Source organism: Cydia pomonella, chromosome 20 (genome assembly GCF_033807575.1).
Source record: "Cydia pomonella isolate Wapato2018A chromosome 20, ilCydPomo1, whole genome shotgun sequence".
Classification (NCBI taxonomy): Eukaryota; Metazoa; Arthropoda; class Insecta; order Lepidoptera; family Tortricidae; genus Cydia; species Cydia pomonella.
In genome coordinates this window covers 11,760,552-11,776,965 of record NC_084722.1, presented here as the reverse complement: position 1 = coordinate 11,776,965, position 16,414 = coordinate 11,760,552, and the positions used below count along the sequence as shown (strand labels likewise).

At 36.5% G+C, this 16,414-nt stretch overlaps 1 protein-coding gene across 1 annotated transcript in view; it reads left to right on the top strand.

Annotated features, from left to right (window-relative positions):
* Nucleotides 1-695: 695 nt before the first annotated feature.
* The window catches only part of LOC133529011 (glutamate receptor 3-like), a 28,200-nt gene continuing 12,481 nt past the window's right edge, over nt 696-16,414 (top strand). The window contains exons 1-6 of the mRNA XM_061866591.1: nt 696-879; nt 2,853-3,004; nt 3,364-3,598; nt 7,963-8,146; nt 11,232-11,407; nt 11,490-11,710. Of these exons, the coding sequence (XP_061722575.1) occupies nt 726-879; nt 2,853-3,004; nt 3,364-3,598; nt 7,963-8,146; nt 11,232-11,407; nt 11,490-11,710 (1,122 nt within the window). The 5' untranslated portion in view covers nt 696-725. The remainder of the gene's footprint in view (nt 880-2,852; nt 3,005-3,363; nt 3,599-7,962; nt 8,147-11,231; nt 11,408-11,489; nt 11,711-16,414) is intronic.

Below are 16,414 nucleotides of genomic sequence, written 5' to 3'. Positions count from 1 at the left end.
CCTTTATTGCTTAGTATCACGAGTTCAGGTAAAACGTTGTTATTTTCGAAATCAAAAGAAATCAAGCAATCCAAGGAAAAATGGATCGGTTTAGCTTGCTGGAAATTAATTCTCCGCAAAAATCTAATTTGATTGGCCTAAATATAGGGTAGGTTAAACAAGATGACTTTCAATGGTTTAGATTTTCATCTGAATCTCATCGAGTAAATGAATGAAAGTTACTTAATCACTAAGAAATTACTATAAAATTAATATTTATTAAGTATTCTTTGGTCATCGTTAAATCACAAAACATAATCAATTACCTATGTTATTCAGTCGACCATTCTTTTGCATTACCTAATCAATCTTGCTAAGCATTAGATATACATATATAAATACGTTGCAAAAAGAAAATTACGGGGCCACAACTTTGATTCGTGCATTGAAGGCAAATAAAAAATTCAAGCGCAAATGACTACTGTCGACAAAAAGGAACATTTTAAAATTTTCTATGCTATTCTTTGATTAAGAATTGAAGTTGGCTTCGTCCTATTCGAGAATGAATGTCGGCTTAACCGTCCAATATAATTTGGTTTACAGTTTCAAACAGTAACTACGGGCCCAGAGTTCAAAACGTACTTTTACAGCGCAAAATAAACAGATTAGTGAATAATCTACCCTAGTTTACCTAAATAGAATCTTAACTCCAGTACCTATCGTAAATCGGCCGCTTCCATCCAACGATGGCGCATTTCCAATTGTTTTTCATCTTGACACTCTTTTATTTTTCGAAGGCACAATCTGATGATTTGAGTCAACGCATTGAATTCCTTAAATGTTTCCTGAAACGCGAAGGGAGGTCATCGGCAATTGTCTCGCACATGCAAATGAGTAAAAGTACTTATTTCCGGGCTTATACTTCAGACAAATCTAAATGCTTATATACCTACAGCTTTACTAGCTAATCTCGTAGCTTTGCGGTGTAGGTCGTACCCGGTATTTCTGGCTTTGAAGCGACAATTCATCGGCCATCGCAGTGTCGGAAATTGACAGAAATATAAAATTTGACTTGTACTCGTAGCAAATTTTATGTATCTGCGTTAAATCAACTAACAGGCCAATTCAAACGTAATCAGACATTAGAATGATATTTGAATCATGTTATTTATTAGTCATCGTGCGTCTCGCCCGCACCAATGTATTGGACGTACGATTCTACGGACAAGTACGAGCGAAATGTATGATAACTAAATGACGCCAGTTAGATGTAATTCTGATATAGTAAAAAAATTTTAAGGTTGCAATAGCGGTCATTGACTTGACCCCTAACCCGAAATCGTAATTTTCTAGCGATAAATCATCTATCTATACAAAACTGTCGCAAAAAATTCATCGCTTGTGTATCATAATACAGGGTAGGATGGAGCCAAGAGCTCATTAGGTGCGTACGGGTGTCATTGCAAGTGTTAATTTAATGATAATATGTCATTTTTACATCCAAAAATAAATCTTAAATACGCTTAAGTCTGTTTGTTTATTTCTACATGGAGATGAAGTAATTTTTAATAATAAAAACATCAACTGAGCACTAACACCGCCGGCAGTACCCGCTAACTACTCAGCTATCCGTGGCCGGCGATACCACAGCCTTACATTTTATGAGTGTCGAGAGTCAGGGGTGGGGCACACTCGGTCCCGTCGGTCTTGTCTTTTAATTATATTATTTATTATATTTATTTTACTTTTCCAGTATCGTCTGGCGACAAGGCAATTTAAACCTTTTTATCTAAACCTACCTAATGTTATTTCAAAGACAACGTGGAGCCAATAACCAGATAATGGAAAATAACATTTTGAACTAGACACAAAAATATGAATAACAATATATGCATTTAGAAAGCGGGCCGGCACTGCATCTACAGGGATTATCTTTTACTACTTAGTACAAACGTACAATGTAGCATTGACAAGTTATTGTAATTATTATGTTCATGCACAAGTAATAAACTCGAAACTTCTTTGACAAAAACAAGTAGTTACTTTATCTGCGCTATCTTGTTTACGTCTTATCTTCCCATTAGACGTGGTGTTTTTGAAAACTCCCCCGACAGGTAAACCAAAATGCAATTAGAACCATTCGATAATTGTTCGTGGTACGTGGTGGTGTTATACGCTTTTAGTTGTGATACTTATTTATATATTGAAGACTACCAGCTTATTTTTCTCAGTCTGTATCGGTATAGGTACTTCGGAACCTAACTAGTGGGTGCTAGTGGTCCTTGGAGTATGTCTCACTTTTTTGTCTAGTCGCGAAAGTGTTAACCAATAAATGTTATAACTGCCTATACCTACACGGAAATGTAAAAATTGTTTGTTTACTTTTATTTGAATACCTAAACATATAGAGTATGGTTACGTTTTACTTTCTTATGTTCGATAGCTAAACAATAAAAAATATAAATATTTTTCAAATACTTACCTTAATTCCTTTTTCTGTTCTATGAAAGAGTACTAATAAAATCACAACTCTATTATTTTAGGTTTGCGATTTCTGCTCCCTGTACTATGAAACACAAGGGATGACATTTTTGCGACAGTTTTGTATAGATAGATTATTTATCGCTAGAAAATTACGATTTCGGGATAAAGGTCAAGTCAATGACCGCTATTGCAACCTTAAAAATTTTTTACTATATCAATATACGTTCGAATTGGCCTGTAACACTTTTTAAGCGCTACGCTGTGAGTGTGATATGTAGCTTTTTTCATTTTTGTTACGAAAAAAGCTGTAGCTGAATGATAAAGCACGAATCACTGGCACCGAAAAGCTAAAACCAACATCCAACTGTTTCCCTCTTGTCTTATTTCAGAGGAACACATACAAATGTCTAAAATGTTAGGCGCTGATCATAAACAATTTAAAATAGCCCCTAGAACAGAATACACGCTGTCCAAAGAAACTAATGATGTCGTTCACTTGGTGGACTTACACAGTGAAACTGCTTGGGAACTATTATATAAGGTAAAATTTTAGTTTGAAAACATAAGCTGCCACACAATCAACATTATTAGTTGTGTTAGGTGTACATACATGAAAAGACCAAATACGGCTTTCTCCGAACCAAAGGATTTCTTTGGCAGAATTCATCTTTGTATTTCTAAGATATATTTAAGAAGTGGAGCCACCCAAGGTGTCCAACTTTGGCGACGAGGTTAATAAGTATTTAGAAAAATATGTATAAGAATTTCAAACTTTAAGGCCCCACCTTCAACTGCTTTGGCTGTTCTGTGCGTTGTTTGTTAATGTCTAAATTATTTCATGCTAAGGTACAGTGAACTACTAACTAACTAAATCTAATCAAGCTCAATTTCTGTCTCAAGGCAATCAAGAATAAATCGATCAAGAGTGCCAGTCGATGGCTACTGTTTACCAATAATGGTCACGATAATGATTCCGTTCCGAATGATCGCTATAAGGATGTAGACTTCATAGCAAATAATGATTACATTGATGCGAAGCGATCCATTGAAGATCAGTTCGCTAACATGTATTTTGATATAAGCACGGAGGTCTATGTTGCATTTCAACGAAGTAACTGCATACTTTTATATTCAGGTAAGATTTCTGCAGATGTCTTATAAAATACAAATATTTACTAAGTATTTAAACAAGAAAAACCGACTTCAAAAAGTATAAAATAAAATCCCTCTATGTGCAAAATACAAAAATTGCTATAGGTATGTGTGCCTATAAGATTTTAGGAGCTCACTCAATTCCTGATGGATCCCATGATAACAACTAAACTAGAGTTAGACAAACAAACAATAATTTATTTGCAAAAAAGGGTCACGTTTACAGGTCTTAATGTAAGTAAACAGTAGTTACATAGTTTCACCTTTTCAGCTTGTTTACAAATTAACACTGACGCACGTAGACAAAAGATAACTCTGCAACGATTTTGACAGCACAGACGTGCAAGTGTTATTTAAACGTCATAATTTTATGGAATTTTTACGTTTAAAAGAACACTTGCACGTCTGTGCTAAAAAAATCGCTGCAGAGTTATCTTGGTCTAACTCTAGATAATACGGTATTCTAAAATTAGATCAAGTTGGAACTCTATACTTTTTCGACATGACGGAGTTCTAACAAAGAAAAAAGAATGGTCGAAATGATAGCCTTCTTTTTTGAAGTCGGTTAATAATGAAGATTCTCGATCATCATTGTTTCATTATTTCCTTCTTTGTTTACACACTTTAGTAGGTAATAAGGCGCTAATTAGGTATCTACTCGTATTATCTAATACATTTTGTGCTAAGAAGGAGGCAAACTCTGATTTAACAATTTGTAACGGGTTTTATTTTGTTTTGACACGACCTTGGCGATCGTTAGTAAGGTAGTAAGCCATCTTATGCGTCACCCCAATAAGCGTGATCGAGATGCCTCATAACGCGACTTTCATTGCATTCCTAGTACACCAATTAACGTTGGCGATCGTCTAGGTCGTATCGAAACGAGATCAAAAGCATAACATTTTTTTAAAATCGGAATCGATCCCCGTGCAAAAGGGTGAGAGGTATAAAACGAAACCTTTCCTTTTTCTTTTTAACTACTTTTTAGTTTGAGTAGTTTATAAAACAATAAAATTTATAATTTATGACGCCCGACGAATAATTCCACGCCACTTTTATTTTTATAATATAGTTGATTCTTATTTATACGTGACAGCCCGAACAGCCTCCTGAAGACATTAGCTGTAAGGAATGAGTGCTCAATAATGCAACATTTAATTAAAAATACTTTGTCATTAGTTAGTTACGAATATTACCATAGAATTTAGGTTTTAGCTTTAATAATAAAAGTACTAACAAATTTGTGGATCTTGTTGTCTGAATAAATAAACGTAAATAAATAAATATACAATCTAGATTATCAGGATTATATGATAAATTGATGCATAACGTGCTCAATTATGTTGTTTAAACGTATTTGCGTGGTAGATAATGTTAATACTTGCATTAGGTATTAAATTAAATCATAGGCAATTACTTACGTAAGTAAATTTAATTAGTCATCGTAACTTTCGATTTCCATTGTGACCAAATTCGAAGTACCATATTATTATTAGACAATCAATAGATCGACCATGTCTTATTTTTTCATACAGGGGGTGAGGGGGCCTCCATAGTTCTTACGTTAAAAATACTCAGTCTAATAAAAAATTATAGATAAAGGATAAAAAAACTGTTCTAATAAAACCAAAGTTGATTATTACTAAAATAAAAACTACCAGTACGTTAGTAAATTGAAATAAAGGTTCCTAAAAATTATTTCCTTAAAAACAAATAAAATTTAAAATAAACGTTGAAACAAACCGAACATTTTTTTCCTTTAGATTTTGCGTAATAAATATTAAACAGGGGGGTCAGGAGTCGGCCTTTTTATATTTTTTCTTACATAGGGGTGAGAGGGTTCAATAAATGGCAAAAATCGTGTGATGTAATAAATGTATGGCGCCATGGCAATAGGTCGCTTACCACATAATATCCACGGATGCAATATTATGCACTACTTCACACGTCTCATTTTATTATATTCCTAAACCTTATTGTCCAGTTTCCTAGCTAGGGTTTCTGGTTTCTCGATCTTTTTTATTTCTCGAGGCATGAGAATTCTCGACCAGGATTTCTCAAGTTTCTCAAGTATCTCCAGAAATTTGAAAAGTTACACAGAACAAGAACACCATCTTTTTGCTTTATAACAGATTAGACACATAGGAGCCGTAGGTGAGATCAATAATCATGGTAATTTTTTAATTAACATAAATTGCACTCAAAAAAAAAAAAACAACAAACTTTAGATGTAGGCGTGCGCACCGGCGGTGATGTGATATGATATGTTATAGTGTATTGCTTTGGGTATTTAACAAAATAACAAACCACAGTATAGAGGCAAGAATATTGAAATCAATTGTATTAACTCGATGTGACAAAGTTACAGATGTTTTCTACGTAATATTATCTAAACGTAATAATGAAGCTGCTAATATTGTGCTATTTTGCTAAAATGTATCGGGATGATTTGATTTATTAATAGAAATATAATTTTGTAATATTTGCAATTACATGGCCTTATTATTCGTTTATTTAGCACGAGAAAGAAGAATAGCGATCTTGACGTATCATTTTATTCAAAAACACTTTTGAAAAATAAGCAAATATAACAATAAAAGCAAATGTGTAACAATTATAAATCATATACAGGGTGACCTTAGCCATTGGACAAACCCTGAAATCCCACGTAGGGTTACTTCTCAGGAATGCTCTGACGTTAATATTTTTTAATTACGACAAAAGATAAAAAAATAAATTTTTCGAACAAAAGTTATTTGCAATAATCGACAACAAAAAGAAACACAGTGTGTTCTTTGGCAGTGTTTTTGACAATTTGTTCGAAATATTTGATAATGATAACATTTTTCAAAAGTCAGAAGCTTTATTACTGTCATAAATAAAAAAGATAATCAAAAAGGTCGAAGAAGGTTCCATATTGTTCTTTGAGGATATTACCTTAGGAGCTACTAACACATACAGGCTGGTCCAAAGTATAAAATGGTAATTTGTTAATTTCTTCGAAACCGCTACACCGGTTGTTATGATATTTTGTACACTGGTTCTAAGTACCCTAATGCATATGTACATTTCGGTGTATAATCAGTCAATCATTTACATTATTTTGCTTTCATAAGTAGTAATAGTTTTCAAGAAAAAACATATTTTTACTTTTTTTCTAATGCTAAAAAAACGAAGTATAGTAAAGAACCTGAAACGAGACGAATTCTTTAGACATCTGAGGGTAGTAGTTCAAAAGTTTCAATACATGAAAGTCGGTGGAATCCCGAACAATAGGGGGCGGATCGAGGCGGTTTTTTATTTAGTTAGTTAAATAAACATTTATTTACCCAAAGAAATGGGAGCGTGCACGACTGTCACGCAACCTAGTGTCCGCAATTCTAGGGGAAAACGTCAATTCACTACATCTTATAAAACTACTCCAAAACTAAAAACTACTGAACGGATTTTCATACGACTTTCATCTATCAATAGAGTGATTCTTGAGGAAGGCTTAACTATATAACTTGTTAAGGTTTTGTGTAAATTGTTTGAAATATAACGATGTTGTCGGAAATATCACGCTGGCTAGGAGCTTTAATCGAAAACGCTACCTAATCCGTTTGAGCTATAACAACACAATGTATGGTGGGGTTGTTTCTAATTCATAGGTCTACAAAAAAGTCCGCGATGTGAAATGTCTATCTTTTAAGGATAACTTACTATATCCATTCTTAACTTCTAGAAAAAGATCACGTAATATGTGGCATTTGCAAAGCTATTTACATGGATACATTATTAACATATATCAAAATAAATACGTTAGTTATATTAAGCATTTCATACAGATTACAATGGTCCCTTACACCATACAATTTAAATGAATATTTCAGGAGTAATCGTAAGTCAAAGTTTCATTTCGAGCCATATAATTGTACGAAATGTTAAAGACGCTATCCGCAGTTAGTTCAATTTTTTACCACTTTATGCGCTGGGATCGCTTTACTTACCCCCACCATGCACTTCGCACGGTCCCAATAGTCACATCACGTGTTATTTGCGTGTTTTCTTTTTGCTTATCATTAGTATTTTTTTCCGTCTCGAGGAAGGACAAATTTCTCAAGATTTCTCGCCTCGAGAATCTCGCTTACATCACTGTTTAGTGTGTACTGAAGATTTGCAATCAAACCAAGATAAGTTGGCAGCGATTTTGATAGCCCAGACGGTGCACGGGTTATTTTAAACGGAAAACTTCTATGAAATTATGACATTTACTTGACACTTAACACTTTAGGCAGCTACTCATACAGGCAGCTCATGCGACATTACTTTGCTCTCTAGTACTAAAGATCTGTCACCTCTTTGCAGTGTATAAAATAAAAGCCCATCTCCCTTTGATATGGGAGTGCCTCGGCGTGTGGACGCCGGACGGCTTCGACCGGCCGCGGCCGGCGCCGACGGCGGTGCGGCGGCGCGACCTGCGGGGCGCGGATGTCGTTTTACCAACCGTCTTACTACACAACCAATCTTTAGAAGATTTGCCCGACTATCTGTAAGCCGAATGACGTAATGACACTGCTGCAGGCCGCAGTAATTCACCGAGCCTTCATACCTCACACTCACCAGCATCAAATAAATACCGGCCAAAACATTGACACATAAGGCTGTGAAGACTTGTACCTTCGCAACTCCCTCATTGATTGTGCACTTGCACAAACGTCTATTAACTTGGCTTAAAGGACTCGCATTCAGGCCATAATTGTAAAAAAAAAGCTAACAAGCCGATGACTGCCGATGACAATCGTTTGTCCCTTTCTTTCAGTGATTTTGACATTTGAATTTGATAGAAAAACACAAAATTTAAGAAAGGTTTGCTAAGTAAATAGTGTTAAACCAAGCTAAGTAAGTAAGCTAATCCCAAACTGTGCAGGCAGTGCCGGATTAACCATTAAGCAAAATAAGCACTTGCTTAGGGCACCACGTCTAGGGGGGCACCAAAATCATAGGAAAAAAAAAACGCGCAGGCTGCATCAGCATCGCAGTCGTAGTGTACTACACTTATGTACACGAAACTTTTTGACACGTGTGCAAGTACCCATCTAATAACGAAGGGTCGTAAGAGAGTGAGTACACGTAAGCACATCTCCAACCTTCATCAAAGCTCATGGCCAAAAAATCTTACCGTCGGGCTTGTGGCCAACCGATTTCTCGACGTAGATTACCGATTTTGTAGCGTATTTTGGTCTCTTGCACACCAGATGTGTCGGCCAGGCCGAGTTGCTGCAGAGCCGCGATCCTGCGACCTAATTGTCAAAGTGTAATAAAGGGCCCTGCGAAGGCCGAAAAACAAAAGCATCTTATCAAGTTGCGCTTTCGAGTTAAGGCAAAGGCCGAGCAGTAGGAGGACCGTGATTACATAGGTTCGATTTCAAGCCACGCTTTTGCAGTTTGGCGTTAGGTCTCATGCGACGCCAGGCCTTCTACTTTATGCAAACTGCCCCACTTTCGCTTGGTCATGGATCCAAATCCATGCTGTCCTCTTTCGCAGCTGGGCTGCCTTGCTCACACCTCGCCATTAGTTGTATTATATGATAACGCGCCGCGTTCGGACGCTCCGGACGTCCAGCTATTCATACCTCGCCATTGGTCAAATTCAAGCCTTGCTTTCTTCCAGCTCGACCTTTGGCCTCATCCGTAAGCGTTGATCGAACGCTCCGCGCATTCAGCCTTAGACTTTGCCTTTAAAAACACCTTCACGATTTAGGCCAATCAAATTACATCCAAAAATAGCGTTTTGAGGAATTAATTCCCAGCAAGCTGGAAATTGTTTTAATACATTTATTTGGTCCTAAATGCGTGTAATCCATGTGTAATCCCAGTTTGCTCTATCCTAGGAGGTGTGCATACATTTTGGGATCCTTAGGAGATCATTTTTTCCTTTGGATTGCCAAACCACTCGATGTAGAAGGAGCCCACTATCAATTACAATAGCACTTAGTGGATCAGACACTGGTAAGAAAGCGTTTTCGGATTATTAACATGATTTTACCAAAAATAAAAAATGTCGACCTAATTTACAATTTAGGACTACGAATACATATTAAGGTACCTTAAATCAATCAATCAATCAATCAATATATTTTATTGCAAGAACATAGTTAAATTACATTTCGGATCCTCAGATATCAATTTTAATAATACTCGTAATTAGAACAAATTTTCCGTCGGCCGTACCGTTTTCGATTTACAAGCAAAAAAACTGAAAAAGAGGAAACATTTATGCACACCTCCTGGAGTGGAGCAAACTCGGATTACACGTATTTTTAGGTCGAAAAAATCTAATTGTATTGGCCTAATTGTGACACATTATTATTTAAGAAAACGGGACTTATTCGCGTTTGATTAAGTTCTAAAATTACCTCCAACGTCAAGATAATGATGTCGACTTTACACAGTCTTCTCCGAGACCATGGGGACAACGCCGTCCTTGAAACGTCGGGTCAGAGGTAATTTTAAAACTTACCCTATTAAGTCCCGTTTTCGTAAACAATAATTTGCTATTTAAAACATTTGTGGGCATTGGTACTTGTTCTGACAAAAACCAATGGCCAATGGCTAAGCCCCTACTGAAGCTCGGCCTTTGCCCTCACATGAATGAGCTTCACAGGAAAGCTCTAGAGGTTCCAAAATCCTGTGCGGAATACTGCCTATGTCTTACGTCTTCGCTTACACTTGGATCATGGTTGGCTTGGCCTCCAGACTTATGCGAAGCACGGTCTTCGAATTTGCTTACACTTGACCTTAATACTGCAGTTCTGTCAATTTCCGTGATAAAATGATGTGACGGATTGAAAATTCTATTCTCAGAAGTAATGCGGCAATAAACGTCACTCAATTTACCAAGAAAATTCAATGTAATCTTGATCGGGGGGCACCATGGTCTAGAAATGCTTAGGGCACCAAAATGTCTTAATCCGGCACTGTGTGCAGGTGTTACTTAAACGTCATTGACGTTAATAATTTACTTAATAATAAATAATAATATTTTCAATGAATTTTATTTTATAATTGTTGATGTGCTTGTTTTTGCTTGTATGTAAATTCCATGTTGACGTGTAAAAGTGCCCTTGTGGCCTATTTGCTGAATAAATGTTGAAGTTGAAGAAGTTAAAGTAACACTTGCACGGTCTGGGCTATAACTCTAATAGCTGCTCAAACAAGACGTCTTACGCCATGGAGCTACTAGATGAGACGTAAGGTGGGGGAATAACCGAAAGGAATGGTCTTATGGAACTTTCAGTAGGAGTAGCAGAGAAAGCGCTATTATTGTTGGTCCTTCTCGTAATCTCACTTTTCATTTCTGCTTACTTCTAAAAAGTCCTAAGTGACTTAGACCTATTGCTGTTGCCCACCGGTTCCCTGGTGGGTAACAGTAACAATAAACCCGACCAAATTACGTAGGTTGTTTTTGGTACGTTGTCCAGAATGTTAAAACGTGTTTTTAATTTCGTCGCATTGCGTAAGTTCTGTCCCTTACGGGCGGACGCCACCCATCTATAGAAAATCCTATCTACATAGTACGTCTTAAACAGGTATTTACTTACTTCTACATATCTTTGCTCATAATATTTTTTCAGGCACCGCGAACGGGACACTTTGACCAAGGTAGTATACTATATGTGTACGCACCTCGTAGAGTGGGTAAATGGAACTAAAATATGGAACCGGACTACCTCATGGGGCTACCTGCAACCGGATGGTCAGTGGGATGGAATTGTCCGTGAAATGCAAGATGGACGGGCTGATATAGCAGGTTGCACATATTTATTATAATTCATATTTTATTTATATTATAGTCCTATTTCCTAAAAACTAATGCGCTTAAATGCCCACAGGTTCCTGTATGATGGCACAAAAAGAACGTGTTAAATACGTGAACTATGTCCTGGCCCCATCGAAGATTGAAGCTATGTTTGTTTTCAAGAAGCCGGCGCTTGCGTCGGTGACTAACATCTACGTTCTACCTTTTGACATTGGCGTTTGGGTTTCGATTATAGTTCTGATTATTATATCATCCTCTACTTTATTTTTATCTTCTTTTGGAGAGGATCGTATGGTAAGTTTTTGTCTTTAGAAAACATACAAATGCATTCATTAAATATTGTAAACCTAAACTTGTACTAACTAAAGTAAGAACGCTAAGGTCAAAAAATGTCTTAGAGTCCGACTAAGCTAAGTTGGCAGCGATTTGCATAGTCCAGCCTGTGCGAGTAGAGTAAACGCCATAATTTCATAGAAGTTTCACATTAAAAATAACACTTGCACAGTCTGGTCTGGGCTGTCAAAATCGCTGCCAACTTATTTTGATCTGGTGGCCGACCACGAAATCCGAAATTAGCAAATTACGGGGATTTTTTTCTTGTACTCTCACTAAGACGATTAGTTTTCGTCAACTGCGAGCATTTTTCTCTGTCACTCTAATTACGTCTTAGTGAGAGTAAAAGACAAAGATCCCCACAATTTGCGACTTTCGGTTTTCACGGTACGCCCCCTGACTCTACATTGACCCGCCATTACTTATCTAAATCGCACGCGCATAATTATAATGGGCTATAGAGAGTAATATAGAGAGTAATATTGGAGCATTGGCAACACTGAGCCATGACAACAACTTCCCTCGTAAATTAAGTAATTAAAATATAAAAAATGGATTTTCCGGGTCTCGTGTAGTGTTCAAAGTGTTAAAAAAACTATAAATACGTAACACAAGTGTGGGCGAATAAATTAGTTACTGTATAAATGACTATAGTGAAATAAACCAAGTGCTTTTAGAAACTAGACTCTTCAGACGAATATCGTGTATTTTACTAAAACTAGAACTTTTAATCAGTGTGGTAAAACTATTACTTCATCTTCTTTATTCCGTGTATAAGTTACAGTGGCTCTTAAAGACTTTCATGAATCTAAAACCTAACCTACAATTTCAAAATCTTTATAACTGCCGCCCAGAAATTCAAGCATAGCGCGCGTTGCCGCTTACCGGACGTTGACCCTAAGCGCGTTAACGACCACTTTAATACTTGCCGTGCAGCGCCATCTATGAAGTGTGGAGAAAATTAGTGGTTGCAGAGCTTGGACACGCATGACACTGCCATCTATACAAAACTGTCCGCAATATTACCCAACGAAGATAACTCACTACCTTTTAAACAAAATCCGCTAGGTAGTGATGTTAGTAAGTTTTTAAAAACCTAACCACGTTCAATACTTCTATGATTCTACGCTACTACTCACCAACAGAGGGCGCTATTGTCTACATAAATACAATTAGATCTTTGATACTATAACAATAAAATGGGTCCTGCGAAATGTAGCGAATGTGATACAAGAATTTCCAGCAGACATTCACTTGATTGCTCTATTTGTGGCGTCAGGTACTGTTTGGATTGCCTAGAACGTATCGGAGTAAGCGGTAAACGCTACACTTTAATGAACGTAGAAAATAAGACAAGCTGGAAGTGCCGAAGATGCTGTGTCAAGACAAATCCTAAACAACCAGGCACTCCTTTGCTTAAACCTGGCACGTCTAAATTGCCGCGCCTAGTGCAATTACCCCCAAATACCCAAACTACTAGGAAAAAACAGGAGCCCCGTACAAATACCTCAACACCTATAAACTCAACCTCAAACAGTACTTCACTCAATGAACAAGGTGATACCTTGTCTTCTCTAGATGACATGACAATCACGCCAAACAAACCAGCCTCGAGCACTATAATAGACATGGACATCTCAGCAAATAGACGAGAACAAATTACATCAATAAATAGCCCTGCTTTTTTGGCAGACAGGCCGGCACTCCCACTATCAGTAGACGACTTCTTAAAAATTATAGATGAAAGAATAGAAGGTCACAAATCATCTGTATCATCTGGAACCAATCAAAATGCTTGTACGAGTACGACTACGCCACAAAATATTCCCCACACCTCTAAATTTAACACATCAGGGAGCCACATAACTATAGAAGCTTTTAGCAAACTGCTCGATGAGAAATTAGAATTAAGTAACCAGACTATTATTACACGATTAAAAACCATTGTACAGGATGAATTTCATAGCGCGTTCTCATTATTCAAATCAGAAATGATCAAAAAAATTTACGAGCTCCCTAATGAACAGACGCTTTTTAACGGAAGTATAAGCAACCTAAACAAGAAAATCCAAAGGCTCGAAAAAGAGAGTTTTGACCTACAAAATGAGATCAAGCGTATACAAGAAAACTCACTATACTCACAGCCGCACTCAAGTACAAATAAAATGTTGGTACTACACGGCTTGGACGAGCACTATGGAGAAACAGAAGATGAAGTCCATAATAAACTAATATACATTTTCCGTGACTTGATGAATGTAAACATAGAGAGTTACATTGAACAAACTCACCGTATAGGCAAGACAAAACAAAGAAGACCATTAGCGATCGAGCTGATTAGTAAAAACATAACGAGACAAATCCTGCAACATAGACACCTTTTCAAAAATACTGGACTTTCGATTACTGAGTATCTTGATGAAAATTCACTCAACACAAGAAGGCAATTGATAAAGATCCTACAGGAAGCCAGACGTAATGGACATCATGCAGTAATTATGAACAACAAATTAATAATTAACGGCAAAGTATATAAACACTGCGCTCAACAAGATGTGTACCAAGACAGTGTTCATCTTGATATACCTAAAACCCCTTCATCCCTATCACAAGAAATTGAAGAGATCACAGATAAAGAAACACACGTCCCAAGAAACCATTCCTTTCGGATTTTTACACAAAATATTCAAAGCATAAAAAATAAAACATGCGTACTAGAAAGTTTTCTAAGTGAAGAGCAGTACCAAGCCATCTGCCTCACTGAAACATGGATAAAAAAGGACCATATGGATTTAATAAACATACCCGGATATCACCTTGCATCAAGTTTCTGTCGCACTGATCACAGACGTGGAGGCACATCTATTTTTCTAAGAGAAGGCATCCAGCATAAGGAAAGACCTGATATCGCAGAACTGTCCATAGAGAGTGTCATAGAATGTTGTGGTGTAGAGATAAAACCCGATATATTGTTAGTGACCGTTTATAGGCCAGACCGTTGTATAGACTTATTTTTTGAAGTGTTAGATAAACTTGTAAGTATATTAAAAGTAAAAAGCTACAAGCATATTATTATTACAGGTGACTTTAATCTTAATAAATTTCAAAATTCCACATACTATCAAAGACTTATTAATACTATGCTTGAGCTTAATCTCCATCAAATTGTAGATGTACCGACCAGAGAAACTAGCAATTCTGCCACCTGTATAGATTTAATTTTCTCTAATAATAAGAACTTTGAAGTAACCGTAGAAGACAAGGGCCTCTCCGACCATAAATCCACAATTTATTACTTTAAACATAACATAACATCGTTAAATAACATATACACCCTCAAAAGAAAATTTAATAATACTAATGTACTTAGGTTTAAAGCGGCTCTCAAAAATATCGACTGGGAAAAGATACTAACAAAACAAAACAACGCAAATATCAACTACAATATATTTCATTCTAATTTAATAACATTACTAAACAGGTTTATTCCACAAACGAACTCAAAGCTACAAACAAGCCATAGAAAACCTTGGCTTACAAAAGGCCTTAAAACATCGTGCTTCCACAAAAGAATACTAAGATCCCTAGTAAATCAGAGTAATAATGATGTCCTAAAAAAATACTATAAAAGTTATACAAACATTCTACAAAAATGTATCAAAAAATCAAAGAGACATAGTTACACACAAGTTATGAATAAATCAAAAAATAAAACTAAAACCATGTGGCAAGTTATAAAAAACATAACCGGAAAAAATACCCATAAACATCACAAAAACATAGAACTTAAAATACAAAATAATATAGTTGAAAATCCCCAAACAATAGTTAATAAATTTAATGAATATTTTATCTCTGTGGGCCAAAATGATGGTACAGAGCCCCGCGGCCACCCTTCTCCCTCGCCCTCTGTTAACTCAATGTTCCTGCAACCAGCAACTGAACAAGAAGTACAAATAATAATACAGAATCTCCCCAATAAATACACTTGTGGTTTTGACGAGATTCCCCCAATTTTAATAAAGATGTGTAAAGAAGAGTTAGCAGCGCCAATTACATTGCTAATTAATCAGTCTTTCCAGGAATGCTGTTTTCCAGACAAACTAAAAATAGCAGCCATCAAACCAATTTTAAAAAAGGGCGGCAAACAACAAAACCTTGCCGATTATAGACCAATTGCCCTCTTACCCTCAATCTCAAAAATATTTGAAAGATGCATGGCTGACCGGCAGGGGCGGATTAAGAAGGCGCGGGGCCCTTAGCACAATAGCTCGCGGGGCCCCCTGGTTTGAAAAAAAAAAAGATTAAGTGCAAGTCGGACTCGCATCCCGAGAATTCAGTACCATCACAACATTTTTAATATGTATTAATTTTTTTCGACTCGTTCTCGATTAGTTTTTAATTTTTTTTATTTAAATACAATGTCCGTCTGTCTGAGGGTTTGCTCCGTGATCGTTAGTGCTAGATAGCTGTAATTTGGCATGGATACATAAATCATGCATTGCGACAGAACAGTAAAATAAAAACTATAAAAAAATTAGGGTACCTCCCATACAAAATGTTTTTTCTTTGATTTTTTTTTCGGAAATAATCGCTCCGAAAGAAACAAAATGTGTGTCCCCCCCCCCCCCTCTAACTTTTGAACCATGGGCCCAAAAAATATGA